General features: G+C 37.7%; 2 protein-coding genes and 1 non-coding gene across 6 annotated transcripts; 2 read left to right on the top strand and 1 right to left on the bottom strand.

Annotated features, from left to right (window-relative positions):
* On the top strand, positions 1–82 carry TRNAS-AGA (transfer RNA serine (anticodon AGA)). The gene has a single exon. It is a non-coding gene; the product is annotated as a tRNA-Ser (tRNA).
* A 2,641-nt stretch (positions 83–2,723) lies between these two features.
* Positions 2,724–6,375, top strand: LOC103712626 (F-box/LRR-repeat protein At3g48880-like). Of its 4 annotated transcripts, none has more exons than XR_604961.6 (3): positions 2,729–3,165; positions 3,755–4,494; positions 6,022–6,375. XR_604961.6 is itself a non-coding variant. In XM_008799194.6 (3 exons), the coding sequence occupies exons 1-2, from the start codon at positions 2,792–2,794 to the stop codon at positions 4,281–4,283; spliced, it is 903 nt and encodes a 300-aa protein (XP_008797416.3). In that variant the 5' UTR covers positions 2,729–2,791; the 3' UTR covers positions 4,284–4,327; positions 6,022–6,375. The 4 variants fall into 4 exon arrangements, 3 of the variants coding, with proteins under 3 accessions (XP_026662546.3, XP_008797416.3, XP_008797417.3); XM_008799194.6 differs by having other exon boundaries at positions 3,755–4,327; XM_008799195.6 differs by having other exon boundaries at positions 3,755–4,327; positions 6,029–6,375.
* Positions 6,376–12,349: 5,974 nt separating this feature from the next.
* LOC103712625 (uncharacterized) lies at positions 12,350–14,448 on the bottom strand. The gene is made up of 2 exons (XM_008799192.6): positions 13,830–14,448; positions 12,350–12,669 (listed from the first exon to the last, which is right to left on the bottom strand). Exons 1-2 carry the CDS (start codon positions 14,296–14,298, stop codon positions 12,623–12,625), a joined length of 516 nt encoding a protein of 171 aa, XP_008797414.1. The 5' UTR covers positions 14,299–14,448; the 3' UTR covers positions 12,350–12,622.
* Between the last annotated feature and the right edge of the window lie 1,835 nt (positions 14,449–16,283).

Genomic DNA, 16,283 nt, shown 5'->3' on the forward strand with positions numbered 1-16,283 from the left:
GTGGGCGTGCCGGAGTGGTTATCGGGCATGACTAGAAATCATGTGGGCTTTGCCCGCGCAGGTTCGAATCCTGCCGCCCACGCAATAATTACCAGTTAGTTTTTTCATTTAGGGAATTCAAATCTGACTTTTGTTCTTTTATTTTTTTTGTTGGGAAAGTGGAGACAATAAAAATATACCAACTTAAATCTGATTATCAGTTAATTTTTTTATCTATTTTATTTATTTATGCTGCAATCTGTTCATCAAAGAATGACATATAAGATTATAATTTCTATATTTTTGTTTTTCAATTAGGAAATTCAAATCTGACTTTTTTTTTTTGTTTTTGAGAAAGAGGAGGCAATAGAAATATACCATTGCCACCAATAATTCAAATTTGATTCTAAGTTGATTCTTTGCCTATTTTATTTATTTATTTATTGATTTATGCTGCAATCCGTTCAGCCAAAAATGATATATACGACTGTAATTTCCATTATGACCCAAAGGAAGTTGACATGCATAAAGAAGTATGATGGTATGGCAAAAAAGTGATGGCAGAGTTAATTACAGAAAGCAACTAACTATCCAGACATGACCAGAAAAAACGTATTAATAAACATAGATATAAAAGCTCAACAAGTTGGCTGCACCAAAACCCAAGATAAAACTATGCTTCAAAATATCTTAAGAGCACAAACACTTCTTCTACGCACCTAATAGCAGTATCAACATCAGAGCAATATGCAATGACACTGCAATCTTTCTCAATGAAGTGGTTGGTCCAATTATAGAATTTAAAATGCTCAGTATTGTCATTGGATATATGAGTGTGCTTAAGCTAGTCGGCCAGAGTGTCACAATAATCTCAATCAAAATATCTTTCATAGCTACAATAGTATCCATACTCATTGTTGTAGCTACCATCATATTCGTCGAACTCTTCAAACAAACCCAAATAATAGTCAGCAACTCAATCTTCCATTAGTGCTCAACTAAATTGCAAACTCTTTTATGCACTTTCCCAAACCTCAGTTTGCCACACGTTGCTATATGATAGGATCACCTTTGTATAGGTGAGCATCTTGAGACCATAACTACTGCTTTAAAACCTACTTAATTTCACAAGAAATATTAATTCAAACCGGGATAAACAGGTATAGATCATATATATATATATATATATATATTAATTCAAACCGGGATAAACAGGTATAGATCATATATATATATATATATATATATATATATATATATATATATATATATATATATATATATATATATATATATATATATATATATTGTTTGGAAAACTATAGTGCTATGCCAAGCAATAATTGCAGTCATTCGCTTCGTATGTTTGGATATATTACAATATTGTAAATTATAGCAATTGTAATCTAGTAAAATATAATATATTATAAAATAGTTTACAAAACATATTTTATGATTATAATAAAATATTATTTTATTATTCGTAGACTATTATCATATTGTATATATATTGTAATACTGCAATATCTATCACCATATTGAATATAATGCAATATAATGTATTTGAGGCCTTTTAAGCTACCATAATGGTTGTTATTTCCTTACCATTGATTAAGGGTTACGTATTTGATCTAAGCTAACCATTTTCTTTGAACTTACTTGTAATGGATGAGTTTGGATGGGAAAGTTTTTAACTAATTAAATTTTAGTTATGCAAGACCAACCCTATTATAATTAATTAGGTTTTATTTAGTTGTTGGACTATGAGAGTTGTAATTGCATCCTCCGTGCAAAAGAAAGATACATCTTTCTTCACACTCTAAATTTCATTATTTATTCACTTACACAGTTCTCAAAGTAAAGTATAGATGATTTGATGCTTGATGGGTGCGAAGGAATCCACATTCTTTGTTTGCACGAGGGAGCAAGTTAGGAAAGTTCTTAAAATCCAAACCAATTTTCTAAACTAGTAATAATTTAGTCAGCGATAGGTTAATTAGGGTTTGATTCAAATATATATATATATATATATATATATATATATATATATATATATATATATATATATATATATATATATATATATATATATATATATATATATATATATATATATATATAAAGATCTATGCACCTTAACCCTAGATATGATCTTCTATTACTCTCTATTAAAATATGTGAATTTTAAATATAAGAATTGTGATGGCCCTCCTCTGATTAACTGGCTAATAGCAGTTGATATTTACCTCATTTGGCATGATTTGAAATATTTATTATTAAAAACATTATCACGGTGCGATAATGGAAAAGAGTGATCGGCAGATTTAGATGACGAACGATCATCTAGTCATTGTTCAATAAATTACAAATTTATTTTTAGATTGAAAAATCTTTTTAAAAAAAATGAAATTGAAAAAAAGTATTTTATTGACAAAAACAATCGTATGGGGTATATAACGACTGCTATATCGGGCTGTTATTTAGACCATGTTTAATCTGACCTCACCCGACCAATTGTCATCCGTAGATTTGGGTTCGGAACCAGGTTGTATATTTCGAGTGAAATAAGAATTCACCTTCCTTCGAGCGGATCCACCGTTGGATCCACCGTTGTGAGAGGGAGAAATACGGAGTTCAAATGCTTTGCGATCTGTGTATAACACCATCCTACGGTCTACGTTTAGAACAAAGATCAATCATTCTTTTGCTTGAAAGATACAACCCGAACTCTTTTTGTTCACCCACCGTTATGTAACACTGACGGCCAACGAAACCGACCTTTTCTTTCACAATCCCGAACACCCTAGGATGCATGGCAGCCGCTTACGGCGGAGCCGCCGGAGAGAGCAGCACCGCCTCCGCCGCCGGCATCGGCGGAAGGTGGGAGGACCTGAACCGTGACCTTCTGGTGGCGATCTTCGAGAGGATGGGGGTGGCGGACCTCATCGCCGGCGTCCCCTTCGTCTGTTCATCTTGGCGCGTCGCCTCACTTGACCCCGTCTGCTGGCGGAACCTCGACTTCCGCGACTGGGAGTCCATCTGCCTCCGCCTCTTCTTCCGCCGCAACGAGATCCTCGACTTCGCCGACCTCCTCGATTTCTCCATCACCCGCGCCCACGAGCACCTCGACTCCATCTATTTCCCTGACTTCGCTGACGATATCGATCTCCTCGACGTCTCCGAAAGGTGATCCATTTAACGTGTAATTTGCAGTTAGGGTTTCTGCATTCTCTTCGATTTTTGCCCAATTTTGTTTGGGCTTGCCGTTTTGCCGCTGGTGTTCTTGGGAAAAAATCGCTTTTATGGTTCTTCGTGGTAATTTTTGAGATTTTCCTAGGGTTTTGTTTTCTTCCTGTGATGAGATTTGGAAAGCCATCATTTTATCTTGCTTTGAATTTATTGTTGTTGAATGACTTAATCTTTCTTTAGGGGTTGTGGAATATTTTTATGAGGATTAAAACTAGACTTGGATTTTATGGTCTTATCTCCGGAGAGCATCTAGGCCTTTGTTTCTCTTCTCTTCCATTGGACCATTCTTTGTAACCATGAGATCCCGGGAATTTTGCCTAAAGGTGAGATTGAATAAGAATATGTTTTCTTTCTTTACATTGTAAAAACAAAATGCCAATTTGTTTGGTTTCTGTGTAGGTTTTTTCGGAACCTGCCATTTTTTTCACTTATTATGGAATATGGGAAATGTTGGTATATCTTGTTTGGGAAGCATAGATGTTTGGAATTCAACATATATTCTGTATGTGTTTTTTGGAATTTTCAGGTGTCCAGAGTTGACTTATTTCAGCCTCCCAAATCCGCATGTAATGGAGCATAGATTCTGTGAGGCTGTCAGCAAACTTGAGTTTCTCAAGGGCATGGCCGTGGACGAGAGTGTCATCAACCGCGAAGTGCTTCAACATGTCAACAAGTGCTGTAAATACTTCACTGAGCTGAACGTGTTTGCTGAGAATGTGGATGAAGAGAAAGCATCCATCATCTGCAAATCTCTCCCAGACCTCCGGAAACTTGAGATAACGAATTCTGCCATCTCAAGGCAGGCCATAATTACTTTTCTAGATGAGTTGAAGGAGCTGGAGCACCTTGACATTTCTGGGTATGAGAATTCTGGTATCACAGATTTGGTCCTGGAGAAGGCTTCACGCCTGAAGGTTTTCCTGTGGGACTCAAGATTTGAGTTGGGTGAGTTTATGGCCTGTTCAAATAATGAGGAGGATGACTGGCTACTTCAGAGGTCTTGTGAGTGCATGCTGGATTCGAAGGTCATGGAGTGGTTGGCAGAGCTTTCTTGAGACGTGTTTAAGCAAGTTGCAAATTGATTCTTTGTAGATTGCAGGTACGAATTGATGAAATTGCCTGGCACATTTTGTTGTGTTTTGATGTATATATTTTGCTTGGAAGGTTTTCCTTTTTTATTTTTAGCAATACTCAGGATTTAACCCCTAGCTTCTTTGAGGAGCAAAACTTTAGGGGTGGTTGGAAGGTTTTTCTCCAGTAAAATTTGTAAGTTTTGGATTATAGTTCAATCAATATCCTTGTACTTTCTAGACACTTTGCTGCTTGTATGCTTAACCTGATTGTTATTGCTTCTCAATTTGCAAATCATTAGATTGTTCGTTTTTTAATAAATCTTGCAATATTTTTATGGACTTTTGCTTGTTGTTTCTATGAGAAATGCCCCTCTGCTGAGGAGGTGAACCAATAGGACGTGAAGATTGTAATTAGGAATAAGGGAAACACTTCAAAGATATATCACTCGATATTAGTTCTTGGTAGGGCCTGGTCCTGTGCTTTGGATTCAAATTATTTTGTGGGAGGTAGTTCTGTACAATGTTGTTGGATTGGCTTATATCATTTGCTGCTCGTGTTTTTTAACCCTTCTAATTCTTTCAGCAGTTAGAAAAGAATGTCTAAACTGAAAAGACATGCAAGAAATGATTTGAGTAAATTTGTTTGATAAGAGATGTAATGGTAATTCAAATTCAAAGCAGTTTATAGATTCAAATTCTAGGATCAGAAGTAGATGAGTAGTCTTTCTGGGTTGTAGAACCAAAACGAAGAGGTAGAACTGCAAGGGAGAATGGTCGGGACAATGAATTCGTCGTAACACAAATAGTTTAAATGAGGCGAAGGAACTCTACAATGAGAAGTTCAACATTAAGGGCTCAACCCTCTATGGTGGAAGGCTCTTATGCTTATTTATGAATTTGAGTTGTGGCTGCTCAGATAAAGTTAATCATTGTGAATGTACATATTGTTTTGATGGTGGGTAATTACCCATTTCTTTTCTTCGACATTGGCAGGTTATGGAAGCGACAGTATTGCATGAGTTGTTGTGGGTTAGCTTGATGCATTGGTGATCTGAGGAATAAATAGATAAATGTTTCAGATATATAATTATTTACATGATTGCTAAATAACATTGTTTGTTTTGTGAATAATTCCAACAAGCAGAGTTCCTCCATGGAAATTTGTTTGTCAAGTTGTGCTATCCAGAACTTTGATTGTGTCCAAGGTCCCTCTTCTCATTAAGAATGAGATTTTTGATTGGTCTTTCCTGGCCACAACAATTAGGAAGGTATTCTATCAGTGAGAAGCAATGGTTCTTGAAATGGTTTTAGAATTCACTATGTTACTGATATCTATGAAGGTGGCTTGGGTGGACGCCCAATCACTTTGTTAATTGGAAGCCTGAGATCTTGGTAGAATTAATTATGAATTCCCCTTCTCTTTAGGAGTTTGACATAACTGAAGGTTTTCACTGAGAGCTTGCATCTACCTACTCTTCCTGTTCTGATATTGTATTCACTGTTCCTTTCCCTTTGCTTATATGCGGAGACTCTTTATACATGAATATTACTGCTGATTGATGACAAACCCTAGCATATTAATATTTGCGCTAGTCTCTTTATATATGAATGTTTTTTCCCTTCCCTTAATAGTTTTACCATTGAGAGATTTTTTTTTGCTGCTGGGTTATCTGTAGCCAGAATGAATCATGGCACAATAATCTGAACTATTATGAATCAGGAAACAGTCGAGGTGAATTTGCTTTAAAGGCACAGGGACCTACTGATGATTCTTCACCAAACTATCATTACCTTGCAAACAAAGCGTTGATGGAAACTGCTGATCGATGAAAAACCTGAGCATATAAATATTTGCACTAGACTCTTTATACATGAATGTTTTTTCTCAAAAATAAGAGCAGTGTCTTTTTCTCCTCCACATCCCACCCCCCCTCTCCATTTTCTTAATATTTGTCAGATTGATCCATGGCCTACTGGGTATCAGGCAATGGAGCATGAATTGCTTGTTGGAAGCTGGCACAGCAATAAAAGCATTAGGTGCTGTATAGCTGAAATATTGGCCCACGTACAATAATTTCATATTCTATGTCCAAGTTTTGCGCTGATGATTGGGTGCAGTCACAGGGAGCTGGGAAATTAAACTTCAAAGTAATGATTGGCCAATTCAGGAAGCCCAAATGCACTAGATATCTCATCTCTTAATTTATTCTTTGTTTCCCCCTAAGAAGAAAATTGATTCTGTTAGTCCATCACAGGATTTTTAGAAAGCTACGTTAGAGGGATAAATTCAGTAATACAGAGCTCCCATGTTTGGATTTGTGAACTGAGGATAATCCCATTTGTCACACCTCTGGTTTGCAAGCAGCAGATCTAGATTTCTATGGTGCATATCCAAAATCTGGACTGAATTTATTGCACAGTTGGGTCTCCTTTTCTAGTAGCTCCTCTCACATCGATCAGGTTTTGATGCTTGAATATAAGAAAGCTTTATACCAACATCTATGACATTATAAAAATTAAGAAATAGTCGTTTCAATGATTTCTGGGATTCAGGTTATTTAGCCAGGAGTTGGCTATAAGAGACTCGTTACTTTCAGTTTGGCACATCAATTTCAGGCTTAATAATGTTTTCACTGGGCTTGGAGGTTTCGAATTACAATTCATAGTGTTTGAACTTTGTAACCTGAGCTTAACTTTAAGAAACTATGGGAAAAATCATAATTCTGTACAACATTCAAATGCACCCTACGTGTAAATCGAGTCGTAGAGCTGAAAAGTAATTGGGTATCGGATTCAAGCTGGGTAAAGACCCAGCCAAACCCACCCCCTTACAGGAGAAGCACATTGAACCATTACGGCAAGTGCAAGCGATCGACTTCCCAGATCTGAAAAATATGGGTGGATATGCAGTAGTTGAGAGGAGGGAGAGGAGTCATGGCGAGAAAAAGGGGAGGACCGGGGAACAGGAGGTAGCCCTGCTTCCAAAAGCACCAGTAAACTTGGTTCACCATGTAGGCTCCATTGTTAATAATATCACTCTTACAGTTCTTTATTGTCCATTGGAGTTTATTTATTGAAGCACCTTCGCATTGGTCCCCTGGAATTATTGATATGGAGACCTGTGGCCTCCATTAAGATCTGAAATAGGAGCAAAAAATTTAAAAGTAGCGTGATCAGTTTAACATTTTTAGATATCAATAGTCACCTTTTCGATGATTTCCAATATCCTATGAGCTCTGAGAACAATAAAAGCTCTAAATTGTTTCAGAGTTTCATCAATCATGAAGAGATCGAGTGGTGAAATTAAGTTTCATCTATTAAAACATTTTGAATAAAATTCGATTTTAATCTTCCTAGTATTATCTTGCTTTGAGTACATATGTAAAATTATTGGATCGGCAAATTAGAAACTAAAAATACAACATTTACTAATCTAGAGAGGAAAAAAATAAGTGCGTACCTTCTAATCTCACCATGCCTATAGGTAACTTCTCATCAAAAACAGTCTTTATGCAGTGAAAAACCCTAGGCAGGCTCTTCACCTTTCTCTCCTACTTTTTATCGTCCGACGATGGGGCAAACAACTCTCTAACTTATATAGATATGTTTAAATCAGAATTCAACTAGGATGAGAGAAATAAAGTAATAATCTAGTTATTATGTCCTTCTATTAAGATACTCAAATAGCCAATAAACTAGGTCCTACATCTCCATACTACATTCTCATATATTAGAATATCAAGAACACTGAGATAGACCATTGCTCCATCAACATTAAGCATCCCGATCTCCCACCATGATGCTTTCCTCCACAGTCACCATCATGATACATGGTGCTAGCAGTGTGTTCCACCAATTCAAGGGTTGAAATCATGTCCCTATGCGATCTGCGACCCAAAGATGGCCATTGATGCTTGGTACTTTTGGCCATGTGGTGCAGGCACTGGGCACAGAGATTTTTTTTTTGGATGAAAGTATGGTATAAGCAATGCTGTGAACATCAACTATGGCATAGGTAGGATATTCGTTGGACCAAACTCATATCTACTCTAAATCAGTAGCAATATTAGCCAAGTAACCAGTTACATGATTTGCCTCTCATTTTAAGTGCACTGTTTAAGAATCTGGAAACTCTTTTCTACAAGCAGCTATGGCTAAGATACATGGATGGTCATGATCAGGCCTTTGATTAAGGTATAAAATAGCTGTTGCCGAGTGGTCACCTTCTACCCATATATTGGCCTCTTTCGTTCCATGTACTTCAATCCTTCCCATGCCCCCTACAACTCATTTAAGGCACCGAATTCTCCGAGAATATGGGTACAGCCTCATCAACCATTACAGGTCCATTTGCTATCTTGGATGACCGAAACCAATACCAACACACCACCTACCTTATAAGAGCTATTAGAATTCAATTTAATCCAGTTGAGGGAAAGACCAACAAATAATGGAAGAGGATGATGGTATAATGCATTTATTTGTTGTAGCTCAAGGAAACTGTCATGTTCGTCAACCAAATGTTGAACTTTCGTAATGATACTAGCTGGGCTCACCACTTCACCTGGAAATAGTTGACTGTTCCTTGCATCCCATAGTAGCTGTAAAATATAGGCAATAAATGACTGCATACAACATCTCAACTTAACATCTTAACACTGTGGCTAACTAAGAGTTGTAGTTATCCAATGAGGCTAATTCATGGCTCAAACAAGACAAGTGCCATACGGTAGCAGGTTGATGGCATCCATGGCACTTATGCTTCGGCTACGACAGGCTTGGCCTAAGCCCCCCCTTCTATAAGCACGGCATTACATGGCAACTTTCCCCGACTCCTATCTCTATACGATGGGCATCCAAATGCCAAATCCAAGTGTAATCATTTTCAATGTTGACTTTATCTATGAGAAGTGACCTGTAGATACTTTGAACTTTGGCTCTAAGACAGAGACCAGTACCTCAACACTGCGCGTCCTTCCGGCTCGAGTGCATCAATACCACCTCTGGAAGGAAAAGTTGATGTACTTTAGTCACGTCCTAGCCAACTGAAATAGTAATCAAAAAATTCATTTTTAGCTTATTTCTCACCATATCCATGTTCATTAACGTCGCACTATCTCCAGAGACAACCATCCACTGCAATCGATCCTTTATAGATAACATATGGCTCACCAAATTGGTGAACACCGTCGTGTGAGCATATAAGCACGCCAACTTACTTGCAAACTATATTTCTACCTAATTATAATGCTCCAAAGGTTGTCTGCATGAAGCACCACTTTAATGGCCGCCTTGCTCATCAAAGCTTCATGCCAAATCTTGATGATGTTAAGAATACTAAAATCGGCCATTGCTTTGGCGACGATATGGGATGTAATTGTCTGTATGTGTGTTCATGTTTTTAGGAATCTCCCATGAGCTGTTGGGATGAAGCTTAGGGCAGCATAGGAGAAAATCTCCTACGCAAAATAGATATTAGGAGCTGGAAGCATCATCTTTAAAAGGAATTCAGCCGTGGTGATTAGTTGACTACTAAAGAAGGAACAGAGGAGAGGCAGAACATCCACGTCTAGATGATATCCGATAGCTGGTGAGGAAGTGTGATGCTTTTCAGACCGTGCATGTGTACCAAGAGACAAAAAGGGCTGTTCACTGAGTTGCCTCATATGCTGCCAATAATTTTGAAGAGATTTTTTCACCACTGCATCATTTTGTTTCTCTTGATTTTGTTGGCTGTGCCCTGCAAAATTAGTTGTGAGCAATGGATGCACCCCCGAAAAAAAAATAAAATATATATATATATATATATTTATATATATATATATATATATATATATATATATATATATATATATATATATATATATATATATATATATATATATATATATATATATATATATATATATGCAACAATGAATCCATCCAACATAGGAAGGCAACGGGCGAGGGACGTTACCTGCCCTTGGATACCTGCCCTTCCCCGTGGGGTTCGCGCGGTTCCGACACGGTGCCCCGCACGTCGCTGGTGCAGGACCACGTTACGGTGTTCGCACGGGGCCTCGATCACGTCGGGTCGCCCGCGCTGTTGGTACGAGCGAAAGCGCCACGTGGCAGTTGAAGTTGGTCCGCGTGCACGGACTGGTCTGCTACGTGCGTGGGGCAGGACGTGCGGACGGTAGCCAACGACGGGGAGATTAGGATCATCGTCGGCGGGAGCACTGGAACGGCGGCGATCGCCGAGCCAGAGGTGTACGCCACCGAGGGGGTTGTGGTCGCATACGGAATCCCCGGGCATTTTGAACCGAAACTTGATCGATAACCGTCCAACGTCTTGTTTAAGGGTTGGCATGGGCCTGGGGCCCTGGTTCAATGCTGAACCAGTTCGGGTGGAATTCGGACCGGTCAATTCGACCGGTTTGAAGGCTGGTGCTTAATTGCGTACATGCTCATTGGATTATGCGACATTAGCTGCATTATGTATTGTAGTATGTGAAATGTGCATATGCACCACTTGAGCATCATGTATGCATGACAGTAGAAGTAGTATCAGATATCAAAGACATCAAAAAAAGTTCAATGTGGCCTGTCTCAAAAAGGTTTAATGTGTGAGGTCTACTTTGCTTCCCTTGTAGGCACAACTCTGCAGAAATGAAATTGGTCTGCACAGCCTTATCAAATCAAATGTGGCTGGGTGCAGCAAGTAATTATTTTACTCCAAAGACGTAATGTTAATGTGGAAATTTCAGATCTACTTTTTCCTTTTTCCTGCAATTGGTCGCAGCCACTCACATCACATAGGAAGAAATTCAAATGAAAATTCAACATGCATCATCATCATCATCTGCAGTTCTAAGGTAATAGTAGTTTGTCTCATGTCATTATACACATACATACAAAATAAACAACAAACAAAAAGAAAAAGAAAGCCATGCTTGCCGCATAATGTGAATTGTGGCACTGTTAGCTGATAGCGGCAACTTAAAAAACTTTTAACATTTTCTCTTTTACAATGGGAAAAGTCTTACAAGAAATAGCCATTTCAATATGTTAATATAAAAGAATAAAATAAAATATAAATACATATTTAGTTTAGTTTGTAAGTATGTTTTTAATTGATAGAAGAACTTTATCCTTTCTTGATCAGCTCTTTCAAGGATATGCTTGAGTTCTTAAAAGCAAGAGAAAAATACAGATTAGCTATGTTGGAATCGTTGAGGAAGATCTAACAAGGACTAGAGATGAGAAAAAAAAAGGGGGGCTGCAGATTTCAAGAACAAGTTAGAGAGTTGGAATTTTCTTCAGAAGAGAGCTTTTTCTTTTAGTTTTCAGGTGATTATTTCATAAGAAACTATTAATTGATCATCTTATAAGAGAGTACTATTAAAAAGGAAAGAGTTTGGTAAGGCCAACAGATATTTTACCTTACTCATGAAAAAAAAAAAAAGATTCTTTACCTGAAAAGATATTTTTCAGAAAATGTTTGCTCCAAAGAGAAGCAAAGATATCAATGTGATCTACCATCTCTAAACTACTTAAATACAAAAAATTATATAATTGCAAAAGCCCTATCTTATACACTGGTCAAAAATTGCACAATTAAAATATTATGAAATAATGTATGACATTTCACCATCTAGAAGTAACAGATTACATCTAATAGCTCAGATGATCAGACCTGCATATCAAAATTGCCTTGAAGATGCTATGCTGATAAGTTTATAAGGCATTGAACAAAATGATATCATTGTTTAAGTCACATCTACTAGTACTTATGACTGGAGATAATAAGAACATACATAGTATGAAAAAATTAAAAAATTATGTCCAATTGTAATTGATATGAACTAATCCCTTGTTACTGCCCATGGAAGAAGTAAGAGACCTATACCCTCAAATACATGGCGGATGGTTCTAATGCCTCCTCACCGACATGACAAAATTCAATAAACAATAACAAATGCATCATAAATGAATGTCAGCGCACTAAGAGACCATCCAAAACCGACTCAAATTATCCCATCACCAGCCATCACAAAACCATGACAAATGTAAATGTAGAGGTGTATATATACAAGGAACTAAGCTTAACACACCACACCATTCATCTCAAAACTTCATTGGTCTAATATAGTCCCAAAGCATATTAGACACCATGACACACATGTAGCATGCCACACATGACGACTATGGACTATGGAGAGGTGAAGGAGAGACGCAGTCTATCAGACATTCCATTCCCATTTTCACATCACTCCATTAACTTCAGTTATAGGGAGAAGAAGGGTAGAGGCAAGAAAGAAAACTCCGGTGCTTCTCTTCTATATCTCTCTCCGACCTTGCAATCCAACCTTTCTGCCAAAAAGCCCTGCAAAATAGACACAGATCATCTCGAGTTAGTTAAAACAGAGAGACAGCAAGCGCGGAACAGCTTGCTAATGTAGTACATAGCTACAATAAAAAAAAGGGTGAAACAGAAGACATTGATCCAGAGAAAAAGACTAGATCACTATTTCAGCTGAAAAGAAATAAAGGGTAAAGGTCAAGCAACCAAGATAAAAAGGTCTCTAAGAGCATGCCCAAATAAAACTGAACTGGGAACCAAAGCAGAAGAATCTATGTTGTAATTTACTTGGAGGAAAGAAAATATATGTGAAAGGAACTTCCATGGCGTAGCCAATTTCAAGTGGAGAGCACTAGAATAAAGGAAAAAAGAAAGAAAAAATGGTTAGTCAAATTCAACAAAAGCCAAATTAGTTTGAACAGAGAATTGCAGAGTAGTAGTGTTATTGCACATTAAAGACGGAGAATAATGCCTAAGAGAAAAAAACAAGTCATCGTCTACAGACAGAATTGTACCCCAGTTTCAACTGGGCAAAGACTGAAAAACTATAATTCTTCTCCAAAACATTAGAGTGTAATTTGTTAAAAGAAAAGCTCCTAAGTTGAAATAAATAGATTTTTGTTATTCGAAAAATTAAACTGGAAAAAACTGTTGAAAAAAAAAGAGCCAACATTAAGGAAAAGTAATCAGACTGTTGATAGAAATCGTAGAGAAACAACATAGAATCTAAAGAAAATTTAATCAAACTTCAAATTTAGATTCAATAGAATTATTTATACCAATAAACACGAATTTAAGAGGGCAGAAACCTCTCTTAGGGGCAAAAAGGAAGAAAGCATGAAGGCTGTAGTGTTGATGTTAAATCGACAAGAAACAAACAGAGCTAACACTACATACAACAGATCATGGTGGTAGTAGATCTACTAATGTTTGAAGACTACAAAAGATCCCTCCAATGGTAGAAGGACAAAAATTGAAACAATAAAACACACAGATCCAATAGTAATTTAAATGTAAAATGAGCCAGAAATCCTAATTAAAGACATTAAAATCATACAGAGCCCAAAGTAAATGCAATCTACCCGGGGAGTCAGAAAGACAAAGCAATAAACACAGTCGAAACGCAAATGAGACAGATTTGAAACGGAAGAACCATCAAAATCGCATCTTTTTTGGCCCCTCACCTTCCCCGATGACCTGCCGCACCGCCGGCTGGCAGTCCGGCGGCTCCTCGAAGAGCGAGAGGGACAACTGTTTGTGGGCGAGGACGATGTCGATGAGGATGATGCCGGACGACGGATCGGAGACGAGAATCCCCTTGACGGGGAGCCAGAGGAAGAGCTCCTCCTGGGAGAAGCCCTCCACTCCCCGGAGCGCGCCGTGGCTGAGGTTCCCCCGGACCACCCGGTCGAAGTAGGCCAGCCCGTCGTAAACCGCATAGCAGGGCCGCTCGAGCCGGACCTCAAGGAGACCGGAGTCCCGGTCCAGGTCGAACGACTCGACCGCCTTCGGAAGGAGGCCGGCCGGAAGGCCGTGCTCCCGGAGGAGCTCGTGGATCGATCCGCCCCCGGTCGCCGCGAGCTCCGCCACGCCCATAAGACCTATCAAGAGTAGAAACATCAGAAGGATAGAGAAAGGCGAGATCTTTGCCATGGATGATTCCACGAGGAGGACGAGGAGCCGAAGAGAAGGGTTTAGGAAGGGGTTTTTGAGAGAGAAGGATTGGAAGCGGATTTGAGGGCAGAAAAGAAGGCAGATGGGTTGGCCGGTGGGACCGACTTCACTTGCAGGCAGCTTGAGTCTATATATATATTTATATATAAAGAGATGCTCTTTATTAGCAGAACTCTTCATCGGCCGTATGTCCATATACTCTCTCTCCATCAACGATATATCCAAACAGTATTTAATTCCACAAGGAAACAGTACTTAATTCAAGGGAGCGTTTAATCCCACCTTTTTCTGAAACGTGAAACCGGAACCGGTAGCGGAATCGGGATCACAAAATACTTCACACGCCCGCAAAAAAAAAAAAAGAAAAAATCTACACTCTTTCTTTATGCCACCGTGGGCCCCACAAACTCATCATTTTGGCATCTAGGAGATCGGTGCGTTTGGTGTCGCACGGGGTGAACAGGACAAGGAGGTTTCAGGAAGTCACCTCTGCGCCCGGTTTTCACCCTCCCTCGTCATGTAAACCAGTAACAATTTGGCGGGGCCCATGGAAGGTATATCTGCCCACGTCAATATTTTTTTTTTACGAATATCTTTCTAAATATTAAATTTTACATAAATATCATCACAAAATTAATATTTTTATTTTATTTTATTTTAATTTTTATTTTTGCCCATGTGAGTCTCACGCCATCTGACACCGTATATTAGCAGATTCAAAATAAAATAACTGAAATATCCTTAATAGGTGGATGTGTAAAAAAAAAACCTATATAAAATGATTGAGATAGAAGATAAAATACTAATTTTAAAATTTTATTTTATTTTTTATTAAAATAAATATATTTTTATTAATCGTATTAGAAGAACCGTTATATTAGGAATATTTGTGTAAAAACAATATTTTGTAAAAATATAGAAATAAATATAAATTTTAAGAAGGTATTCACATAAATTTAAATTTTTAAAAAAATATTTATAAAAAAAAGTTTATAAAAAAAAAGTCCAATTCTATATTTTTTATTTTATTCTACTGTAGACTGAAATAGAGGCTCTTCACCAAATAATCCTTCCTTCTATCCACCACATATCCGACTAGCATGTAATTCCATGCGGGAATAATATTTTAATTCAAGAGAGCATTTAATTTCACATTTTTCGACTGGAGCCAAAAGCCAAAGTGGGACATGAAATTACTTCACACACCCAGACCAATAACACATCCAATTCTACGCTCTTTCTTGTCTCTTTCTAGGTTTCACCATAGACCTCACAAATTCATAGAGGGGCGTCATTTTGGCGTATCATGAGAGCCGGTGCATTTGGTGTTGGGAGTGAATAAGGGAAGGAGGTTTCCCCAAGCCACCTCTACACTCGATTGTTTCTAACCACGTACTAAAACATCCTCCGCCATTAGACTCTGGTAACAATCCCGTGAGCCCCATGGAAGTAACATAATATCCGTAGCGATGATATTTAAGTGGGCTTTTTATTTCAATCTCGACACACACGATGCCTCATCCTATCCACGTGGTAGTTATGGAGGTCTTTTCTTTTCGGGTTAGGGTTGTATCTTTAATGCACATAGAAAGAATAAGACTTCATTTGAAAAAAAATTTTGAAGGGCGAAAAAGTACTTTCTGACATTCTAAAAGTATTTTTACATAAATTAAAAACGTTTGATTAAATTTTTGAAAAGCTATTTTAATTTTTTCAAAAAACTAAAATAACTTTTTGTAAGAAGCTTATGGATGTTTACTTATATCCTTCCAAAACTTTTTGCGATTTTTTCGACTCTCATTCCAGATTTCTTTCTAATATAGTAAGCTCTTTTGATCTATTTCCACCGTGGAGACACAGATCCCAAAGTGAATTTTCAAGCCTATTTGGCAAGGAGTGCAAAATTCATTTGCTCAATATTTTTAATCCTCAATCTTTTTTGTTTTTTAGATCTACAGACAACA

Source organism: Phoenix dactylifera, chromosome 9 (assembly GCF_051530095.1).
Source record: "Phoenix dactylifera cultivar Ajwa chromosome 9, Ajwa_hap1_PhDact_Kaust_v1.1, whole genome shotgun sequence".
Lineage (NCBI taxonomy): Eukaryota > Viridiplantae > Streptophyta > Magnoliopsida > Arecales > Arecaceae > Phoenix > Phoenix dactylifera.

Bases quoted from the DNA above. Each gene is read 5' to 3' on its own strand.
- LOC103712625 (XM_008799192.6), bottom strand. From the start codon at position 14,298: ATGGCAAAGATCTCGCCTTTCTCTATCCTTCTGATGTTTCTACTCTTG. The intron at 12,670-13,829 runs GTGAGGGGCCAA...TCTATTTTGCAG, and splicing joins GCGGCAGGTCATCGGGGAAG to GGCTTTTTGGCAGAAAGGTT.
- LOC103712626 (XM_026806745.4), top strand. From the start codon at position 2,792: ATGGCAGCCGCTTACGGCGGAGCCGCCGGAGAGAGCAGCACCGCCTCC. The intron at 3,166-3,754 runs GTGATCCATTTA...TGGAATTTTCAG, and splicing joins CTCCTCGACGTCTCCGAAAG to GTGTCCAGAGTTGACTTATT.